Raw genomic sequence first — 23348 nt, 5'->3', positions numbered from 1 at the left:
TCATGAATATTTATGTGGAATTATAAGACTTCATGGACGTTTTAATTTACCATGTTATCATGAGCTAACAATGAACATTTCACAGCATTTATTAATCTAAGGTAATGTTAATTTATGTATACTATTATTATTCGTTGTTAATGCATGTTTGTTCATAATACATTAAATGATTGAAACTGTAAATGTTAAAAATGTATTAGTAAGTTTAACATTTTACTTCAACATAGAATAATAAATGCTGATAAAGTATTGGTTGTTAATGTTAGCTATTAGCTAATGTTATTGAATTGAATATTAAACCTTTTTGAATAGTTCAAATATCCCCAGCCATTGTTAGAAGTTATGAGGTGTGTGTATGTGTGTGTGTGTGCTTCAGGCATACCTTACGTTACCCCATCAAGATGGCAATATCTGAAATCCTTGTCCTTGTGAGGACATTTTTTTGGTCCCCATGAGGAGAACAGCTTATAAAGTGATATTTGTTGAAAATGTAAAAATGCAGAAAGTGTTCTGTGATGGCTAGGTTTAGGGGATAGAATATACAGTTTGTACAGTATACAAATCATTATGTCTATGGAATAACAGACTCTACTCAAAAGTGTAAATCCCACAATGCACCTCTCAGTTTGATTTGTCTCATTGCCCTGCTGTAACCCTTGCACTACATGGACCTTCAGTTCAGTTCTTTTTTACATTTTATTGCAACTGGAAGTAAACATGACAGGTTATAAATTGCTATTTGTCTTTTAAAATAATAATAACCTCCTAATGCTTCACAAGAGGTAGTAAACTTGTGTCTTCTAGTTTTTTCACACTAAAATGTACAGACTTCACCAGTGACCCTCACCATTGCCTTCAGGTTTGCTCACGACCACAAGATTAAAAGTGAAAATATCATTTACTTTCCTGTTTTTTTTGTCTGTTCAGTGGTCTTTGATTATAAGTGATAATTTTTGTATATATATGTGAGGTAAGTGAGGACGTGACATGCGTTCTGAGTATTGTTTCTGGTCATGGCAGGTGCTTCTGGGCTCTAGAACTGTTTCAAGAAGAGGCCCAAGAATTTCTCCTTACAGCGACTGAAAGTTGGTGTCCTCTTTCAGGACACAGCAGATTCCTGTGTGTCTGTGTGTGTGTGTGTGTGTAAAAGAGAGAGAGTGAGTGTGTGTGAGAGAGAGAGTTGCTAAATAAGCCTACACGACTTTAAAGACGTCTTGGCTCTCGTTTGTTATGAGTATTTGAAGATAGCAACATAATTCATAAACAGAAAGGACAATCAAACCGCTGATTTGCATAACCCTTATGTTGTGTTCAGGTCATTTTGACCCGGAGAGGATTTTCTTTTTCCCAAAAATGTTGGTTAATGTTATCACTCGGACTAAAACTTTCTGACTTTGCTCACACAGGGTAGAACTACTTCCCAAAATTTTCACCTTGTTACACTTAATAAAAAAAAAGTAAAAAAAAAGCTAATGGCCTGGTTTCACAAATAGGGCTTAGATTAAGCCAGGATTAGGCCTGAGTTCAATTAGAACATTTTAAGTACCTTTTATAAACATGTCTTAGAAAGAAAGAAAAAAGAAAAAAAACATTACTGGTGTGCATCTTGAGACAAAACAATGGGACTTTGTGCAAGTTGCAGTGCAAGTTGCTTTCAGTTTCGACAGCTCAAACATACATTTGAGTCTGGGACTAGGTTTAAGCCTTGTATGTGAAACCAAGGGTATAAGTCTCTTGTTATGCTATAATATCACCAAATATTGGATTCAATCTTTTTGTCACAAAGAAATGAACTTTATTCTCATATCAATGAGGCTCAGATCAATCAGTTTCAAAAATAAATACAAAACCTGTCCTAATTAAAAGAAAACAAGTTGATATAAAGATTGAATCCAATATTAGGTGATAATATAGCATAACAAGAGATTCATAAGCAATTTTTTTGTAGGCTGGTCATTTTTGACCAGGAACACCAAAGATGTTGCAGTTTAAGGGATAAGGACATTTTCCATCATGTATGTGCAGCACACAAATAAGCAGAACCACAGAAAGGTACACAGTTTACACAGATCTGACCACAGAGAGCTTCACACTTATCTAGTTTGCTTTATTCTAATAGCTTTATTGTGCTATAAAACTCTGCTCCAGTTATGTATTCTTCTGGACATTAGCACTGCAAATGTTGGCTCATTATGATTAATCACTTGGATTTTTCCTTATTTGTAAGTCGCTTTGGTTAAAAGCATCTGAAAAGTGAATTATTGTCAATGGATATGAGATTCATGTGTTGTTTCTCTTGTGTCTTTTTTTTTTTGCATTGAAAATATTTGCATGATATTAAAATAATTTTTTTTGGAACCTTTAAAGCCTCCGATAGAGTCGCTTGCACCCTGAAGCCAAATAAAACATGATATGGCATGAACTAATTCAAAAGAAGTCATTTTCCTATGGTCTGAGCATGTTATCTTCTTGTTCTTCTGCAGTTTATAATAGAGGACATGAAGCAGCACCAGACCAATAAACACAGTAATCTTCACCGAGAGGACCAGCACATCACAGTGGAGGAGCTGTGGAAGAGCTGGAAACTATCAGAAGGTAAAAAGAGATGGACAGAGAAAACATGGGCTGGGTGGCGGATAAAGCTTTGAGTGACAGAAAAAAATTTGTCCAGTGGTAGAGATTTTAATTTACTGTTTATTCCATAATATCAGTGTGTGATAACAAAAACATGGAATAATTTGAAAATACAGAGCAAGTTGTGTCCCAAACTAATGAAGATGAGAAAGGACTTGTTTTAATGTAATAATGTCCCAACTTTGCCACATCAATATAGAATTCAGTTGATGTTAAAGTTGATAAAACAGAAATCAGTTTCATGCATTTTTTTAATTTATAGCAAAAACAACGGTAACACTTGAAAAATATTGAAAACTTTAATCTTAGTTAAAGATGTAGGTGATTCTCTGCGGAAAAATGTTTTGTAATGCTGGTTGAAAGTCTCCTCATATCCTCATAGCAATCACTCTGTTAAGCGGTCTAAATGTATTTTTATAAATATATGTCGTCTGTGGCAGTGCCGTCACAGGTGGGGTGCGAGGCCCTGTGCGAACTTGAAATGCGAGGCCCTGCTCTTTGATGTGGATGCTCAATTGCGCATGAATAACGGTCATACGGACGTAGCTGTTCTGGTTTTATTGCATGCATATTCTCGCTGCAATATGTTTTTATCAAGTAGAATAATACAGCATAATCATGCACATAGTCTCAGCTATGACTTTTTGCTATTTATTTCAGAGGGAAAAAAATCAACTGTGTAACGAGTGGCTTTACATCAAGTCAGCTCGAGAATTTTCATGTGAATATATCCGCCTACTTAACGCGTTTCTTAATGGTCCAGTGGTAGAAGTTTCGCCAAGCGTGTCAGAGGTTCTGGGTTCCAATCCGCACTTGTATAGGTTTTTTTTTCTCGTGTATATATATATATTTTTTCTCATCAAAACCGATTATGTTCATCAGTGGTTGTATATCAAGCAGGGACACATTTGTGTGCATTATGTTTTGTGATTTCACCAGAACGAATAGAGTATCCGCAACGGATTGAAGCGCGCGTCGAGTGAAGACAATGCAGTGTGTGCGCGAGCCACACGAGAAAACACTGTATCCGCGCCACTGATCGCAGCGGCAACGAGCACTTTGATCACTTGATTTAAAAAACACATTTCAGCGCTAGATCGTCTCTTATTTAAAAAACGAAATGAATGCTCTGCCAGTTAATTGGAGATGTTTTATTTCTTTGTAGAATTGTTACATTCGTGCGCGAGATTTTTTTTTTTAAGTAAAAACAAAAAAACAGCAGGATTGCGAGGCCCCCTAGTGGCGCGAGGCCCTGTGCGGTTGCACAGTTCGCACAGTCTATGCGACGGCTCTGGTCTGTGGAAGGCGCAGGACCATATAATGTTTGTTCAATCGTTATGTTCGGTCCGAGCGGTCCTATAGCATGTGTTCCCTGTCGGTCAATGTGTGCTTGCACACCACTGCGCAGGCTGCTCACGCAGACACAATAAGTCATCAGCGCGTTCACATACGCTGTGCAGACAGAGTGAGAATGGCAGGCAAGCAGTAACAACAACCAGACTCTCATCGTGGAACCCCTGGCATGGAACACTGACAAGTTTTGCTAGCTAAACAAACCGAAAACTTGCTGCATCTAATTCCGTTTTTAAGAATTTGTTTACGTTTGGTATTGTAGTGTTACTAACTGTACTATAAAGTTTTCTCACCGGTGAATGACACATGATATATTGCAGTAACCTTGTCTCGGGTCTTCTGGGCTGTGCGTGTTCATGCTTTCAGGAGGCGTGGCTTTGGACGGCGATTTGCAAGAAGGGTGGGACGTACACTTTTAGTGCTGTCAGGCTAAAGTTAGCATCTTCCCAGATGTCCTACTGCACCTTTAATGTTAATCTCAACATTTACTAATACATTTTTAGGATCAAAAGTTGTATTAATGTCAGGTTTATGTTCTGTTTGTGTTTTAGTTTGGTTTTGTTCTGTTCCTGTTTGCCTGTGTTTCCATTCTTAAGGTCCTTCGTATGCGTTTTCTTCGTATTCGTCATTCTGTGGCTCTGAATTGTCAAAACACCTCTCGAAATGCTTGCTACGGATACGAAAAACACAGAAAATCTAACCCAATCCGATTTTTTTTTATGATGGATGTGAATTTCGGTGGCAGTGTGTAAACGTGATTGACGTCGTATTTATTTTTTAACGTGCAAATATTTCGGAGGAGAATTTCAGACTCAGTGTTCAAGGACCTTTAGGCTACGTTCAGATGGTCAGTCGAAATTTGATTTTTGTGCATATCCAATTGAAATCTGATCAGATTTAGCGAGTGTGATTGGCCAAATATCACATTTAAAGGAGAACTCCGGTCAATTTTAACATTGAGCTCATTTTTTTGTACATTTGGAGTGCTGTCAGTACAGAGAACAACGACAAAAATCGGTGTTGCCTACAACGTGTTATCCTCGTTTTAAAATTTGCACCCTGTTGACTTCAATGGGGCAAGTTTTAAACCTGCTTTTAGCCTCTTAACATCCTTGATGTGTCATTACAAGTGCACAGGTCATGTGAGTGATTCCTTCTGAGTGAACGCGGGTGAATCTGACTGCAGTAGATGTGAAAGAAATATATAAAAAATGATGTTTATTCAGCCAGCGCACATACCTGTATTTACATCCTGTTTTCGGTCGAAGTCCACAGTAATCGATTGTCGAGTTCACGCGCATAGGTTTAGTTACCTATGATCACGCGCGTGAACTCGACAATCGATTACTGTATATATAATATTACTATATTCATATGTGGTTTGAAATCCTATTCAGATCGCATTTCTGGAAATCTGTTTCAGTCTGAACGCTCTGATCGTATTTCGATCGTATAAACCAATGCAGATATAAAATGAAAGAGCGGCATGGACACACAAATCGGATCTGAACAGTTGCAATACACAATGTGGACAGTCAATAATTTTAGATCAGATTCCAATCGGATACACAAATAATCGGATTTGGACTGACAGTGTGAACTTAGTTACTGATCATGCCCTAGTTTGTTTCCATAGTTACTTATTAATTTTCGCAGTTTCACCTGCATTTCATTTAGCTCCCTTTGCTTGCCCTGTGTATTTAAACCCGTTTTTTATACCATTTAAACACATTGCAAGCGTTCCGCCAGTAGTGTGCACTCGTGCAACGTAAGCAATGACGTACACCCAAGTGAACGAGTTGGAGGGAAGTCACAGAGGGAAGGGCATAAAAGAATGGACTTAAACGCAGCCTTGGTCGGTTCTCGTTAATGTATGGTGTCATTGTTCCCTGAATTTTTTTCTAGTGCTTGTGCTGAGTTTGTAGAGTTTAATAAAGACTGTTATTGTTATCTTCTACCACACAATATGTGACAATTAGTTAACAGTAGTTAATGCACTGTGAACTAACAAGAACATGAACATTTTTATTAACGAACATTAACAAAGGTTAATAAATGCTGTAAGAATATACTGCTCATTGTTAGTTCAGGTTAACTAATGTAGTTAAGTAACGTTAACAAATGAAACCTTATTTTAAAGTGTTACCAATATAACTATATTCACTACTGTTCAAACTTTTGTTTTTGAAAGTAGTCTCGTATGCTCATCAGGGCTGCATTTATATGATAAAACAGTATTAGTGTGAAATATTATTATTATCAGAATTCATAGGGATTCTATAACGAATAGAAAGAACAGCATTTATTTGAAATAGACATCTTTTGTAACATTATACATGTCTTTACTGTCACTTTTGAGTGTGTCCTTGCTAAATAAAAGTATTCATTTCTTTTGAACAGAAATACAACTTTTGAACGGTAGTGTGTACTGTTATTGTGATATAAAATTATTTTCATTTTGTCACACGCTCATATGTAGCGACTAGTATAAAATTAATTTAATTGGCCAGTTACGTGTTTGGTCTCAGGGTTTCCTAGTGGTGATGTCATGAGAGTCTGAATGGAGTGATGTCATTGAATTGACAAATCTTGCACATGCAGCTCTAAACAAAGATTGTGTGTTACCCATTAAGCCTCTAATACAGTGATGGCATCTTACAGCATCAGGCTCTGTTGAGGCTCGGAGATGTAATCTGAGACACTGCCCTGTTGTGTAGTCTGCTTTTCAGTTTGAGTATGAAATATGATAGTTTAGTCATTATATTAATTGGCAATGGATTTTGTTCACAACTAAGTAATTAACTATCATGAGTGGCCATCTCCCTGTACAACACCTGTGCAGGTTCACCCTGTTTTCTAGATGTCAACTACAAGTTGAGAAATCATACTGTACAGTTGGGTCCTAAAATCGTTTGCATTTGAGACAGTTATTTTCATTACATATTATACTGTCAACATAATTTGAGTGAGTATGTATATGATGAGTATGAAACAATGATATGTATTTGACTTTGTACTTGTCTCATGTGGGAACATGTAGATTGTGTTCAAAACTTTGCATGTTAGGTTTGATTAAAATAATTAACTCTGGTGCGGTTGCCAGCTGAACCCTGGGGCCGAATTCACGAAAATCCCCTTAAGAAAATTCTTAAGATAACCTCTAAGCAGTTCTGAAGAATGCAAATATTTTCTGAATAACATTTTAATGTTTTCCTTAAGAAGATAACCACAGTCTTTCGTGTTGCTTGATCGAAAGGTATTTGCTGGAGAGTCGGTGAATTAAAACCTCAAAGTCTGTCTTTTAGCGCTGCCTGTAGATTACTTAGATATCATAATAAGCGTGTACTCGTCACAACTAGCTTGATGGGAGTTAATCACGCCGTTTTTAATGCGCTGTGTCAAGTTTAAATAGTTATTTTAAAAGAGCCCATGTCTCAAGATTCAGCAGTCTTTCCCATTCATTTGCGCTCTGTCTTTCTTGTGCTCTCTCTTTAGAGTGAATTCGTCCTGTATCTATGCGCGCTGCCTCACTAGTTCTAGCTAGAGTAGTGATTTTCATGAGCGATCGGTGTCACTCATCCACATTCCTGGTAGTAATTTGTATTATATGTAGCTAGTGTTATGTTATAATGCTTAATATTTGAAACAACCCAATAAATTGGGGTTCTTACCTTTGGGGATTTAAAACAGGTTGGAGGTTATCCTTACTTTATGAAGTTATTTATGATGATTTTAAAAAACATTCTTTTTTGGAATATGAATGCTTCTTAAATTTGATCTTAAAATAATCTTTATCTTAAGAAAAAAGATAAGAACATTCTTAAGAAAAGTTTTAGAGAATACAAAATATTCTCATCTTTATTCTTAAGTTAGAAAATGAGAAGAAATTGGCAGTTAAGAAGAATTTTATTCTTAAAGGGGAACTTGGCAACTATTTCAACTTAATAAATCCATTTAGAAATCATTTGGATGGTTGAATAACCTGTTCTGGTGAGAATGGTGACTTTACCCGCACCCCCCAGCGTTCCCCGGCGGAAAACCAACCTTGCAACATGGGGACTAAAGTCCCAGTAAGTTGGAAATAGGAAGTCTCGTGAGAAGCGAGAAACACAAACTGCTTTACGGCAATTCAACATAAACACACACGCCATATGATACTGTGTATGATGTATTACCCACCTCGGTAGACATAGCTCCCACACGATAAAGTTGGCCGGCTCCCATAATAACAAATGCACATGAGCAGCGGTAGAAAGGGGGAGGAGGGTGCCGCAAGTGAGATTTTTTTCACAGCTGTAGGGGGAGCTCGTTGAAAAAACACGCAACAACAAAAGGGAAAATCAGCGAAGAAATGGCTAGAGTTGCCACGTTCCCCTTTAAGAATGTTTGTAAATCCGGCCCCTGTTGCGCACCAAACAAGCAGACAGAGAGCCACGGTTTCAGGTGGTCTCTGTCAGCTTCCAAACGAACTTTTGACTCGTCTGCACATTTCATAAGCTCTTTGCGAGTTCTCTGCTGGTAAAAATACCAACATGTACAACAGGCACATTTACACCCAGCACACAGCATTGCTTTGGATGTTTGGAAAGGTACGTCGTAAAATATAGGGTAAATTCAGGTTGATTGGGGCACTCTTTCCAAGTCATCTCTATGGCAAAAAGTGCCCCACTCACTCTGATTTCACCCTATGTCATAAAAGCTTTATTTTTTTTAAAAAGTGATAGTGTTTATGTTAAGTGAACCATGACAATAAATGTTAAAAAAAAAATATTTTCTGGTTCTGACCAAAAGAACCAAGAGAACTGAACTACATGGTGTTTCGTATATATATTGCCCTATGTCTTTTGCACAGTTTACTGACCAATTTATATAACACCCCCTGCCCTCGCACTTACCACAGTAAAAGCACCTGTTGGAGTTTACACTTGTCCATCACCACAATTGGCACCTCTGTTACTGTTCATCACCCCTTTAATGACAACAACACTTGAGCTGCATGAACTCACACAAGTTTGTGTCAAACCTGATGTTCAGGCTGCTGTTCTCCAGCATGATTTGTGATGATCCAATGCTTCAATGGAAGAACATCAGACCATCTGAACAAGGAGCCACAATTAAATTATTAGTGACCTATTGAAATATTTTTTTTCTTTATTCTTCATGACTTTTTAAAGTTTAAGTTTAAAGTCGCTGTGGACACATTTGAACACATCTATATGATGTTATTCACTGATGTTCATACAGTAGTTGCTAAAAGCGATGTCTGGCGGAGATATTTGTTTTTAATGACCCTACAAGTTTGATTAAACCATCAAAAACAAATATATATATATATATATATATATATATATATATATATATGTATGTATGTTAAATATGAGGGAAGAACAAAACACTAAACTTGGTTAAGGTATTTATCTGACAAAGTTATTTGGAAAAAAAGGCAAGCTACAGGTTTTATTTTACAATGAAAAAAAACAAAAAAAACATTGAAAAACAAATAGCTCACAGTGAAAAACATACATGGACTGTAGCATATTCTGTTATTAATATTTCGTTGGTTCTCTCTTTTCTTCATAATTTCATTGTGTGACAGCCTGGCCAAAAACGATTTCCACACAATTTGGCATGTTTCATTGCGTTATCACAAATCAAGCAATTGACCCCTTGCAGAACTACACAATATGCGTACTGTAACGCTGTTGTGGTCGTTGAAGGCACAAGATGAAGATGAGGGTTACTACAGTTTTTATTGAAACTAGCTCTGGCAGGACAGACACAACCACGTTCAACATAAACGAGAACCGACAAGGGACTGAACAGAACAGGGAGTATAAATACACAGGAGGAAATGAGGAAACTAACTAGACACAGGTGGAGAAAGGTAAACTAATCAGGGACTAACAAGAACAGGTGCAGATTAGACAGAACATAATTGTAACATGTACAAATACAAATATAATAATATTTGAATCAATTTTCCTAGGCCTGACATCTCTTTTCACTACTACAGTATTTAGACCAAAGGCCACAGATGAAACGGGTACTAAATATTGCGCTCATTAATCATTTTTTTCCTATTGAAGTTTTCTGTTCAAAACATGTTAAAAGATTACAAATTTGTTTTTGAAATGTGTTAAAATCTGCATTTTTGAAATGTGTCTTCTCACCTCTGTCTTTGCTCTTAGTGCACAACTGGACACTGGAGGATGCCGTTCAATGGCTGAAGGAGTCGGTGGAGCTTCCTCAGTATGAAACAAACTTCAGAGATTTTAAAGTAGATGGCAACACGATACCTCGGTAAACACGCATGCACTTTTGTGTTTCATTCATAGGCTCTCCAGTGACTGTTGTTTTTATACTGAGTTATAACAACCTTTCTACTCCTAAGCCTAACACAATTTTTTTTTCTTTTTCATTCATGCATTATTGAGTGTGATTTTTTAAGCTACACTTATTGTGACAGAACCTTATAGAGAGTTGAAACTAGTAGTAGTATCTTAACTTTCTCGCTAAAAGAGTAACACTTTACAATAAAGCTTCAGTTGTTCGCATTAGTTAACTACATTGGTTAACATGAACTAATACAGAAAAATACTTATCTTAATGTTAATCTCAACATTTACTAAAACAAAGGTTAACCTGTTAACATTAGATAATGCACTATCATGAACATGAACATTTTTATTAACTAACATTAAAGGGTAATACTAAATGTTGTCAAATATATTGCTCGTTGTTCATGCTAGTTAATGCATTATGCAAAAAAAAATAAACCTTATTGTAAAGTGTTACCACTAAAAGTAAAAAAAGAGCATATTAAGAATTTATTTTGTGTATTTTTTTATATGAATTTGTAGTAGTTATTCAATGCTGATACACCAATAAAAAAATTAAAAATAATCACCAAATGTGAGATTAACAGCAGCGCTTCCCCCTAGTGGTGATGACGTGTCAGTGCACAGACAGTGAAGACTTGCGTAAGTGTGGGGGGCAAAGAAAGGTTTATGGTGTTGAGTTTCCCCTTACGACCACTTCTCCATGACTCATGAAATGATGTCACAGCATTAGATCACCTTTCACCTGCAGTTATGCCCAGTATGAGTGTGGCAGCACATGTGATCTTTCAGTCATACAGTACTCACTTCTTAAAATTAATCCTTTGAGCTTGAACTTGCCATTCATACACACACATACAGTGACATAGGCTCACATTCTTACTCCTGACCTGCATTGTTTTTCCATTCTGTTACAGATTAGCGGCCAATGAACCGTCGTTTATGTCTATGCAGCTAAAGATATTAGACCAACGACATAAACAGAAATTAAATCTAAAAGCATTGGACGCAGTGCTTTTTGGACCTCCACTACGTAAGTGCACTGAGACATGTTTAATTGTTTATTTAAAAGGATAGTTCAGCCCAAAATTGATGTTGTTCCAAAACCATTTGGCTTTGCTTCCTTGGAAAACAAATAAGGTACTAGTCCTTTTTTCAATGCAGTTAAAATGTATGTACGTAGTTCATATGACTACACTATACTGTAAAATACATTTTTTTCAGGTACAATCAACTTGGATGTTTAGGTCATTTCAACTTAAATTACATTAAACTGACTTTAAAAAAGTAGTTGAATCTTGTATAACTTATGTAGAAAGTTGAAAATTGCTTAACTTATTTTGATGAGCTAAAGCAATGTAAAATATGTTGTTATAACTTATTGATCATATATTTTTTACAGTGAGGTTTGGGGTCAGTAGAGAAATTGATACTTTTATTTAGAAAGACTTTTATTTGGAGATAAATGAATACTTTTATTTATCAAGAATGCGTTAAATTGATCAAAAGTTGCAGACTTTTATATTGTAAAAAAATATTTCAAATAAATACTATTTCAAAAGTTCTCTTGAACATTCTATCCATACAGAAAGAGAAAATCCTTAAAAAATGTATCATGGTTTCCAAAAAATATGAAGCTGCACAATAATACACAAAGATAATGACAAGGAATGTTTCTTAAACACTAAATCAGCATATTTTATTGATTTTTGAAGGATCATGACACTGAAGAATAGTATGACTGCTGAAAATACGAGAATACATTTCTTTTAAAAATATATTTAAAATAAATATACATTTATTTTAAATTGTAATCATATTTCAAAAACATTAACAAAAATCAAACCAACCCCAAATTTTTTAATGGTAGTGTATGTGCTGAAATCTTCTGGGCTATTCTGCAGTCAAGCAGCTTTGTGCAAGGAACAGACCAAAATCGGTACATTCAAAAGTTAATGAGAGAAATAACAATGTGCAATTTATTGATGAATTGTTAATTTTTCTTTTTTGAGTCAATCTTTTCAATGAATCAGCTGATCCCGTTCTCAAAGCAGGTGGAAATTATATAAAATTCACTGTAAAAAGTGATCAGTTGATCAATTCCACATAACTTAATTTTTTTAATTACGCATGTAGTTTATTTACTTAATAATTTTAAGGTAACAGGTTTTAATTTAAGTCAACTGATCACTTTTTACAACCGTTTCAGTCATCTGGTTGCAGCAGTTAAAGGGATAATCTACCCAAAAATGAAAATTATGTCATAATTTTTGTCATTCTCATGTCCTTCCAAACCTGTTTGGATTTCTTTTTTTTCTGCTGAACACAAAAGAAGATATTTGGAAGAATGTTGATGACCAAACAGTTTTGGTTCGCATTGACTTACATTATATATGTTTTGTCTATACAATGGAAGTCAATGCAAACTACAACTGTTTAGTTACCAACTAAACAGGAGCGACATGAGAGTGAGTAAATTACGACATCATTTTCAGTTTTGGGTGGATTATAGCTTTAACAACTCACTCAAGTAATATAAAGTTTGGTTAGTGTCTTCTACAAAATTATTGTATAGAAGTATTTGTTTAAATACTTTATTTTCCTCCCTCCTTCCTCTAGGTCCACACCATCACTGGCTGAAGGACTTTATTTTGATGATTTCAATCATCATTGGTGTTGGGGGCTGCTGGTTTGCATACATACAGAACAAATCGTCTAAAGTTCACATCTCCCAGATGATGAAAGATTTGGAGAGTCTACAGCATGCTGAACTGAGCCTGACAGAACTACAGAGCCGGTGAGCAAAAACAGACAGTGAAAGAGAGACTGTGCCTGTCTGAATAAAACCATGGGATATTCTGCCTTATTCTTTCATCTGTATAACATCATATTTCATTTCTTGTTATGAGAAGGCTCATTAAGCTCTTTTATTCCTCTATTCCTCAAGGGAATAGTTCATCCTAAAAAGGAAATGCTATCATCAATTTACTCACCATCATGTCATTCCAGATCCACATGAGTTTCTTCTGTAGAACACAAAAGGAGAGACTAGCTTTAATATGGCAAAAAGCACTATAAAAGTTGTCCATTCAACTCACATAAATCTTCTGAAGCCATACTATAGCTGTATGTAAAGAACAAACTGAATTTAGCTGTCTGTATGCACACACACTACACACTAAGATAATAGAGATTATGCAGCTAACTAACGTAATGCATTCACTTAAGCAGAAACAATGAGAATGATTACATGTTGTTATCATAATGATTACAATATAGGGGAAATTTCAAATTTGTTAGAATGTTGATTCAGAGTTGACGTCATCTGAAGTCCTCGCAAGGTTTGGGTCATCTGAACTCTTCATAAGAGGCTGGATCCAAACTGGTGTAATCTCTAGTTGGAAACAGAAGAGCACATGAAGAATAATTAGCGTAGCTGCTGTTCATAACATTTCAAGCAAAAAGATAATCATGTGCATTTGATCATAATATAACTGGAGTGCAATCTTATTGAAACCATAATGCGAATGCTCGGCTGAAGGTGTGTCTTTAATCTAGATTTAAACTGGGAAATTGTGTCTGAGCCCCGAACATTATCAGGAAGGCTATTCAAGAGTTTAGGAGCCAAATGTGAAAACTCTCTCCCTCCTTTAGTGGACTTTGCTATCCTAGGCATCACCAAAAGTCCAGAGTTTTGCGACTCTTTAAAGAACATGATTGATAATAGCATGATTAAAAAATTGGTTCAATTGAATTCAAATTGTATTCTAAGAGTACAGATATTTGGTCCAATAAGTAATATCTCTGTCTTATCTGGTCATCCAGTATTTTATATTTTTAACACATTCTGTCAACTTAGATAATTTAGACATTTCATCTGGTCTTGATGAAATGTATAACTGAGTATCATATAGCAATGGAAACTCCAAGTTTTCTAATAATATTACTAAGGGGCTGCATGTATAATTAAAATAGCAGAGGGCCTAAAACAGGTCCTTGCGGCACTCCATACTATACTGGCGTTAACTTAGATAATTCCCTGTTTAAATAAAATGGTAACGGTCAGACAGGTAGGATCTAAACAACCCTAATGCCTGTCCCTGAATACCAGTGTAATTTTGTAATCGATCTAAGATACTACATATGGAGTCTGTAGTCGCAATACGTCATGTTTGATGTCACACTGTCAATGATGTTGCCATTACATTCATAATGTTATAAGACATCTATAGTTAAACTTACACAAAGCTATCATATGACTTGGAATATAGTACACAAGTCATGTGAACTCTATTTATGATACTATTATGAAGCTTTACAGCCTATATCCACATTCACTTTCATTATATGGAAAAGAGTGGATAGGAGACTGTTTCTTTTATTTTCCACAGAAGAAAGAAGCCAACGTTTTGGAACAACATGAGAGTGAATAAATGATGACAGAATATAATAATTATCATTAATAATATATTTAAATTCTAACACACCAGATTTCAGATGTGACTTGAATTGCTCTGTGGTTTCATCAGGTTGGAAAAGGCTCAGGAGGAGAACCGGACAGTGGCGGTGGAGAAGCAGAACCTGGAGCAGAAGATGCGCGATGAGATCAACGGAGCAAAGAGAGAAGCTAGCAGACTGCGAGAGCTGCGAGAGGGGGCTGAATGTGAACTCAGCAGACTCAAGTACGCAGAGGAGGAACTAGTGCAGGTAGGAACCAATATAAATCACACAAAGTCTTTCATATATGTGAGTTGGTCTTTAGTGTGATAAGCCAGACTTTATTCATATTGTAGTTTATTCTGGCTAAGAACTTCCCACCTACACAGTAAAAAGCCTGATTTTTTTACAACCACTGTTAATTTTTTTTTTTACAAGATGCATATACAATCAAATTTTAATTTAAACTTTATTGGCATGATTGGTGTGATTTTGTATACATGGCCGTATACAGTATACATACGCTACCGTTCAGATGTTTTGGATCGGTACGTTTTTTTAAAATGTTTTTGAAACACAGAGACTACATTTAGTTGATTTAAATTACAGTAAATTGTGAAATATTATTACAAGTTTGTATTTGAATATATTTTAAAATGTAATTTATTCCTGTGATGGCAAAACTACATTTTCATGCGCCATTACTCCAGTCTTCAGTGTCAGGTGAATTCTTTGATGAATAGAATGTTCAAAAGAAAAGCTTTTATTAGAAATACTAATCTTTTTAACAATTTAAAAGTCATTACTGCATTTTTTGTATTAAATCAATGCTTCCTGGCTAAATAAAAGTATTAATTAAAAAAAAAAAATATATATATATATATATATATTCTTAAGGGCCCCAAACTTTTGAATGGTATTTTAAGAAGCAGGTAAATCTGAAATGAATGCTACCACAATAACTAACCAATAATAGACCATTTTATGTGTGTCAGAATTTCTGTCTGTCTAAAAGTAATACAGTACATATGAGCTATAAATATATTTTTCAAGCTATTAAAATTGCCTTATAAAATGTAACTTTGTCTATTGCCTTAAAACAGCCCTCTTCTTTAAATACACCACTAGATCGTTCCACAATACAAGTAATATATTCCAAATTCCACTTGTAATATATGTTTGAGTGTTTGTTGGGTTTTTCCAGGTGCGAATGGCGCTGAAGAGAGCAGAGAAGGAGATGCAGTCAGATTGGTCGGTGCCTGAAGCCCTGCAGATGTGGCTACAGCTCACACATGAGGTGGAAGTGCAGTACTACAACATTAAAAAACAGAATGCTGAGCAGCAGCTCATGGTCGCAAAGGACGAGGTGAGTGATTTATGTTGTCACTTCCTGTTAGGACAGGAAATGTTTGTTTTAAAGTTGCTGACCAAACAATTATAGGTTCTTTGAGTTTATAAAAGATTTACGTTGTACTTCAACCCTTATACATTACAAGTGAAGTTTACTTTTCAGTTTTAAACTACCTAAACAAATATCTTTCTCTCTCAGCGAGAGAGAAACTTCTCCCCTTTAATTTAGATTTTAATGATGTGGTTTAATTACCTTTTAACTACATGGCTTGTTTTTCCGTTTGTTATTTGCTTCTGGAATGAGTCATCAGCAGTTAAACTAAAGCAATTAGCAGCCGCTGCAGCAGGAGAGAAGAGCTTGAGTTCAGTACAACCAACAACTGGTGCATTTCCATGCAGTATCTTTGTATTTTCATCACTTGTGTGTTTCTATGTTCATGTTGTGTGAATTTCAGGCAGAAAAGATCAAGAAGAAGAGGAACTCTGTGTTTGGTACCCTCCATGTTGCACACAGCTCATCGCTGGATGAAGTAGACCACAAAATACTTGAGGCTAAGTAAGCACACTTATAAGCAATAGACATGCAGTCACTTTACCAACCACCCACACAAAAAGCTAATGGTTTCTCGCATTACATGAAAGCTTATCAGTGTTTTTTGCTTTTTAGAAAATCTCTATCAGAGGTCACAGCGTGTTTGCGGGAACGTCTCCACCGCTGGCACCAAATAGAGAAATTATGTTGCTTTCCATTAGTTAATAACTCTGGGCTGCCCAGCCTCACCGCCTCCCTGTACGCTGACCACAGCTGGGTGGTCATGCCGCGGATGTCGGTGCCACCCTACCCAATCGCTGGCGGGGTGGACGATCTTGACGAGGACACACCACCAATCATTCCACAGTTCACCTGTAAGTTTCTCTCTTCAGGATCAAGACTGTGAGAAATGTTATGAAAATGTGACTTTACACACACACACATATATGGGCCATTCAACAGAATTGGTTCAAAGTCAGAGTTGGAAACGTCTTAAAAAAAAAATAAAAAAATTTGTTTCTATGCAAATTGTATAATATCCATGGTACACATTTCTAGTAATTGTGCAGTTAATTATCATATTGTATTTTCAGAAAGTTTTGGAATATTTTTCCTCTCCCCAAATTTGTCACTACCGAAACACAATAATAAATAATTTTATAAGAAGGCTTATATTGACCTGTTCATATTTTGTTTACATCTACCTTGTAAATATATTTTTTACTATTTAAAAAAAAAAAGTTTTCACAGGTAAATCAATAACAATTACAATTTTAACAATATATCAAGTGTAATTTAAAAGATTTGTTGTATTTTCAATAAAATCTTTCTTTGTAAAAGTCATTAAGTTAATCATACTGATTTCAAAGTTAAGGATTCATTAGTTTGAATATACATTGAACCAAACACTATAATAACATCTTAGTTGATAATTCAGTATACTTTATTTTAGACAAAACGTCCCATGTTTCGGTCGTGGTGGCACATTTTCGGTAGTGACAGTAATCATATCACATTACGGAATTTTAACTCAAATACTAAAACACTACTAAAACATACTAAGATACTAATGATTTGCATAACATGTTTCGGTAGTGACTGTTTCGGTAATGACAATTTTAGATACTTTTGAGCCTAGTTCAAAGATGATAACCAGCACGTGGTTACCTAGCACAGTTCTGAACAGTTGTACGCACATACAAACAAAATTTTATGGAATAACACCCAAAAAAGTTTGCTTAATTGCAGAAAAAAGGTGTTCGGTAGTGACGTTCCTTAAAGTTACTCACAGATTTTCAGACTTTTGAACACATTTCCCTCAAAATGATGTGCAAGATATCTACAATGAAAGAGAGGCTATAAGAGAGAGGGACACAGGAATATTTCCTGATCAAAAATGTAGGGCTGTGGTTAAAATCTCAGCCAATGGACTAAAACACACACTGTTTCGGTAGGGACAGAAAAATGCGGGACACATTTTTTTTAACATAAAGTTTCATGATTTAAAAATAAAAAATAAAATGTTTTTTTTAAATTTATTTTAACTTTATTTTTAAAAACAACAATAAAAAAAAAAAAAAACTTTATGAACATTTATGAATATAAACCTTACTTATATTTTACATATTATTGTGTATTCAATAGATAATAGAAGGATCTTAGTAAACATTTAACATTTGAATACTTAAATGCTTTTTCAATTTTTGGTTGTGGGACAGCAGTTTGCACCAATTCTGTAGAATGGCCTATTGAATTCAATGGTTTTATATCAGGACATATAAAAAAAAACATCTGGTCCTTGGCAGGTCTTAAAATTAGGTAAATACAACCTCAGATGAACAACAACACATGACATATTACACCATGTAATTATTTATTTAACAAAAACTAGGCCAAAATGGAAAAGCCATGGGTGACAAACTATGTACACCCTTACAGCTTCCATAGGAATGAAAAGGGTAAATAGCAGTCAGGCACTGCTAATCAAATGTCTTTGACTAACTGATCATCAGCAAGTGCGATCACCTCTATAAAAGCTGAAGTTTTGGCAGTTTGCTGGTCTGGAGCATTTAGGCGTGTGTTAACACAATGCCAAGGAGGAAAGACATCAGCGATGATCTTAGAGAAGCAATTGTTGCTGCCATCAATCTGAGGAGGGTTATACGGCCAATTCCAAACCATTTTAAAGTCCATCATTCTACAGTGAGGAAGATCTTCCAAGGAGTGGACGTCCCAGCAAATTTACCCCAAGGTCAGACTGTGCAAAGCTCAGAGAAATCGCAAAACACCCAAGAAATACACCTCAGACTCTACAGGCCTAAGTTAACATGTTAAATGTTAAAGGTCATGGCAATACAATTAGAAAAAGAAAAAGTATGGCATGTTTGGAAGGGTTGCCAGGAGAAAGCCTCTTCTCTCTAAAAAGAACTTGGTTGCACGGCTTAGGTTTGCAAAGTTACAACTGTAATGATTTCTACTCAATTCACCAATGACTTGATGACCAATGATTTTTTATCACGTGTCGCTTAAGGTGTGGTTAACACTCCCAATTCCCAAAAGAGTTGTTCAATAATTTAGAATTAATGTAAATTAGAGAGAGTTGGTCAGATGATTTATCTGAAGGATTTGATCATCAACACAATGAAGACACAGTTGTAATTAATTTAATGAAATGTATTAATAGTATATGCAAGAGTAAATACCACAATGATTAATAATGCTAATAATGAATATGCACTGCTATAGGATAATAAACTAATAACCAAAAGGGAAAGTACTGAATTAAACAATAAAACAAACAAATGATGTAAACACAGAATGGATAAATACAATGTTGCTGAACTGAATGTAGCGATGGAAGAGAATTGTATGGGAATGCTTCTTATGAGAAATCACCTAGATGGCTCTGACAAAATGGTGATAAATAAATGCTTATTTACATTTACATTTAGTCATTTAGCAGACGCTTTTGTCCAAAGCGACAAATTAGGACTAAATTAAGCGAGTCATCGTGAAGAGGCAAGAAACAATGCAAGAAGTGCTCAAAATACGAAGTTCAGGCATTGGTCAGAGTAGCATAAGCCCGATAAGCGAGGATTTAAAGGAAAAAGGAGATAATATATATATATATTTTTTTTTTTTTACGAGGTTAAGTGCTCACGGAAGAGATGGGTTTTCAGCTGTCTTTTGAATGTTGTCAGGGATTCTGCATTCCGGATGAGGGTGGGGAGAGCGTTCCACCAGCATGGAACTGTGAATGAGAATGTTCTGGAAAGTGATTTTGTGGCTTTCTGTGATGGAACCACAAGACTTATTTATCATTAAACAAATTTATCTTAGCTTATTTATCATTAAACAAATAATATACCGATTATTTGTAACAAACTGACCCCAGGTAATTGTTATCTAAGCAAGTTAGAAAAACATATGCTGCAGGTATAAACTAATGCCAAGGTTTCTAGAAAGAGGTTTGATAAGTTTATATTTGCGTTCCACACAGTCGGGTTCTCCGTCCGGCAGTAGAGACGTCTTCCACTGGTGATGCGTGCAGTGGGAAGGGCGCAGAGTTGCAATCCAGTAGTCATTGCCACGCTGGGCTGGAGGATGCTGAACTTCGGATGGTGGACTGGGCTGCTGGGTCTGTTGAATATTCACAGGGTCTTTTGCAGACTGGCTGCATCACTGAGGAGCTGTGTGGGACAGGCAGTGTCTGCTGAAGCAGTGGTCCTTTGGGGACTAGGCTGCACTGCTGGAAGAGCTAATCTAGCAAATCTACAACAAAATGGCTGAAGAAGAAAATAATCAAGGTGTTGGTGGCCCAGTCAAAGTCCAGACCTCAACCTTACTGAAATGTTGTGGCAGGACCTTTAGAGAGCTGTGCACAAGCAAATGCCCGCAAACCTCAATGAACTGAAGCAATGTTGTAAAGAAGAGCGGTCCTAAATTCCTCCAGATTAATGCCAGAGACTGATACTGTCATACAGAAAACGATTTCTTCAACTTATTGCTGCTATAAGTGGCTCTACAAGCAATTGAATTAAAGGCTGTACTTAGTTTGTCACTGATGGATTTTCCATTTTGGTTTTATTTTTGTTAAATAAATAATGACATCGTGTAATATGTCATGTGTTGTTGTTCATCTGAAGTTGTATTTACCTACTTTTAAGACCTGTTAACGACCAGATTATTTTTATTATGTTCTGATACGTAAAATTATACAATTCTAAAGGGTGTTCTTTATTTTTCACATGACTTTTATAATTATTTATTTATTTATTTTTGTGAAACTGTGGTACAGTTTTTTCAGGATTTGTGGGTAAATAGAAAGTTAAAAAACAACAGCATCTTGTATCAGCCAGAATTGTAGTTTTGGGGCATCCCTAATACAATGTTTTGAAAGATCCACAATCAACAGCTTTTCACACTGCGATTAACCACGAGTTATGGACGTTCAAAAAACACTGCTTTCAACCCTGGTTAAAGGAACGTTTCACACTTGTAATTTAGAAGCGGGGGTTAGCACCGCTTTTTACCTGGGGTTATGAAACCCTGCTCCGGAGCAGGTACAGCTTTTGTACCCTGCATTGCAGTGCTAAACTTGTACAGTGTGAAACGATGTGGTGTTAGAATGTTAAAGCTAGATGCTTAGCAACAGAAAACCAATAGCGTACATAATTTTGCGTGCTTTGTACAGACAGTTAGTGTGTCAGTTTGCACACTACAGTTAGTGTGTCAGATTCTAGTGTGTTTGAAATGTTCTTTTATTATATTTGGATTGGTCTTTTCATTGGACAGTTCTTGTTCATTCATAATGTGCATTCTTTGTTATGATAAGCATACCATGAAAGACTGCTAATGATCTTTCTGTCCTCACAGCTGCTTTGATTCGACCTCCTCTGACCCGCAACAGCAGTGTTTGTCGTTCTCGCAGAAGTCTTTTGTCTCAGCCTTCGTCCCTCTCTGCTGACCCTGACCTGTTGTCCATGGCTTCGGCCCCCCTGGCCTACAGACCCGACGGAGACGATGATCACATCTTCTTCACTGTAGAAAGGAAGGGGTATGACATCTACAGCTTTTCTTTTTTTTTTCATCTTTTTTTTTTCATATCTTACTAGAATTTTATTTATATAAAAAGCTTTAAAAATTCTGTACGTTAATTTGTTAACTTACCTGTCTTTAAAAAAATCGCATTTACTGTATTTGTGAGTAATGTCTGTGAATGTACACTACCGGTCAAATATTTGTAATAATTATGTTTTTTTTTTATGTTTTGAAAGTCTCATATGCTCACCAACGCAGCATTTATTTAATAAAAAATACAGTTTATATTGTAATATTGTGAGATAGTATTACAGTATAAAATAACAGTTTTCTATTTGAATATATTTTAGAAAAGTTATTTATTCTTGTGATGGCAAAGCTGAATTTTCAGCAGCTATTTTTCCAGTCACACGATCCTTCAGAAATCATTCTAATATGCTCAGTTGGTCCTCAATTAGTCCTATTATTGGTGCTCAATTATTAATAATGGTTCTTATTATTATGAACGTTGAGTTTTTGCTACACAAATAACTATATTTGTACTATATTTTTGATCAAATAAATGGTGAGCATAAGAGACTTCTTTCAAAAACATAAAACAAATAAATCATTCCAAACTACTGACTGATAGTGTATCTTTTTTTAGATTATTATGATGCATTTTGTTATTTTTTATGTTTTTGTTACACAGGGACCTTCAGGACACATGCTCAGATTCAGACTCTCTCAGTTCCTCTTTGGGCAGGAAGCAGTTCTCTGGTCAAAGTACATATGTTACGGGCTCGGATACCCCACCACGTAAAATCTCTCGTGAGGAACTTCTTCTCCTGGCGCAAGAGGCCCAGGCTGCGGCCATGGAGACCTTACCTCCTTCCACATCCTCCCCTTCATCTCCTCTTGACTCCTCCTCAGGTCACAAGGGCTCTCCTGACCTTACCCACTATTCCGTCCTCCCAGAATCTCAAAGTTTAACCTTTCAACCTAGAACCAAAGCTGTGGCCTATAATGGCATTCTGGAAAAGTCATACAGCATGGGGCAGCTGCCCGCTGGTGGGACGCCTCCAGAGGGACATTACCCCTCGATTAGCTCACTCGACATAGAAAGCAAAGCTATCAAGGAGCCCAAGCAACTCCAAACCACCTCCTCCCAGGACTCTTGCGATAACGGAGAGAAAAAACGCTCCAAGATCAAGAGCTTGTTCAAGAAAAGCAAAAAGCTGTGAAGAACAGTAGAGAAGAGGATGACATGGAGAGAAAAAGAAGCCTTAAAACAAAATAAATGAGGGTGATGCTGTCAACCAGAAGCCAAAACATTTTTCAGTTTCTTTGTCCTTTTTTATTTTTATTTAAATGGAATGTAGCTCCATCTGGTTACAGTCCTGGGTTGGAAGCCTTTTTTATGGTGATTTCTTTTTTTAGTCTCACATGTATGCCTTTGAAGGCCAGAAAATGTCATAGCATTTTGCAGAACATGGCCTCTTCACTGTCTTCTGTTAAGGTTTTGTTTTCTATAAAGTGCACCCAAATTATGTCACTAGGAAGGGGTCAGGAAGCATACCAAAATCAAGAAGGGGGGGAGGGGATGTTGGACGATCAACATTGTACAAATCTCCTTGAAATTTGTCCTAAATGTATGGTGATCCACAAGTGAAAATTCAGTCATT

At 36.0% G+C, this 23348-nt stretch overlaps 1 protein-coding gene across 1 annotated transcript in view; it reads left to right on the top strand.

Annotated features, from left to right (window-relative positions):
• Nucleotides 1-23058, top strand: part of stim2b (stromal interaction molecule 2b) — a 51937-nt gene extending 28879 nt beyond the window's left edge. Inside the window, exons 3-12 of the mRNA XM_084403983.1 lie at nt 2484-2595; nt 10176-10287; nt 11243-11358; nt 12945-13122; nt 14855-15032; nt 15967-16128; nt 16568-16668; nt 16780-17018; nt 21520-21700; nt 22376-23058. Coding sequence (XP_084260109.1) covers nt 2484-2595; nt 10176-10287; nt 11243-11358; nt 12945-13122; nt 14855-15032; nt 15967-16128; nt 16568-16668; nt 16780-17018; nt 21520-21700; nt 22376-22907 — 1911 coding nt within the window. The 3' untranslated portion in view covers nt 22908-23058. The remainder of the gene's footprint in view (nt 1-2483; nt 2596-10175; nt 10288-11242; nt 11359-12944; nt 13123-14854; nt 15033-15966; nt 16129-16567; nt 16669-16779; nt 17019-21519; nt 21701-22375) is intronic.
• Nucleotides 23059-23348: the final 290 nt, after the last annotated feature.

Source organism: Rutilus rutilus (genome assembly GCF_951802725.1).
Source record: "Rutilus rutilus genome assembly, chromosome: 3".
NCBI classification, from domain to species: Eukaryota; Metazoa; Chordata; class Actinopteri; order Cypriniformes; family Leuciscidae; genus Rutilus; species Rutilus rutilus.
Note: the sequence above shows the minus strand (reverse complement) of the source record. Positions and strands in the feature narration are given on the sequence as shown.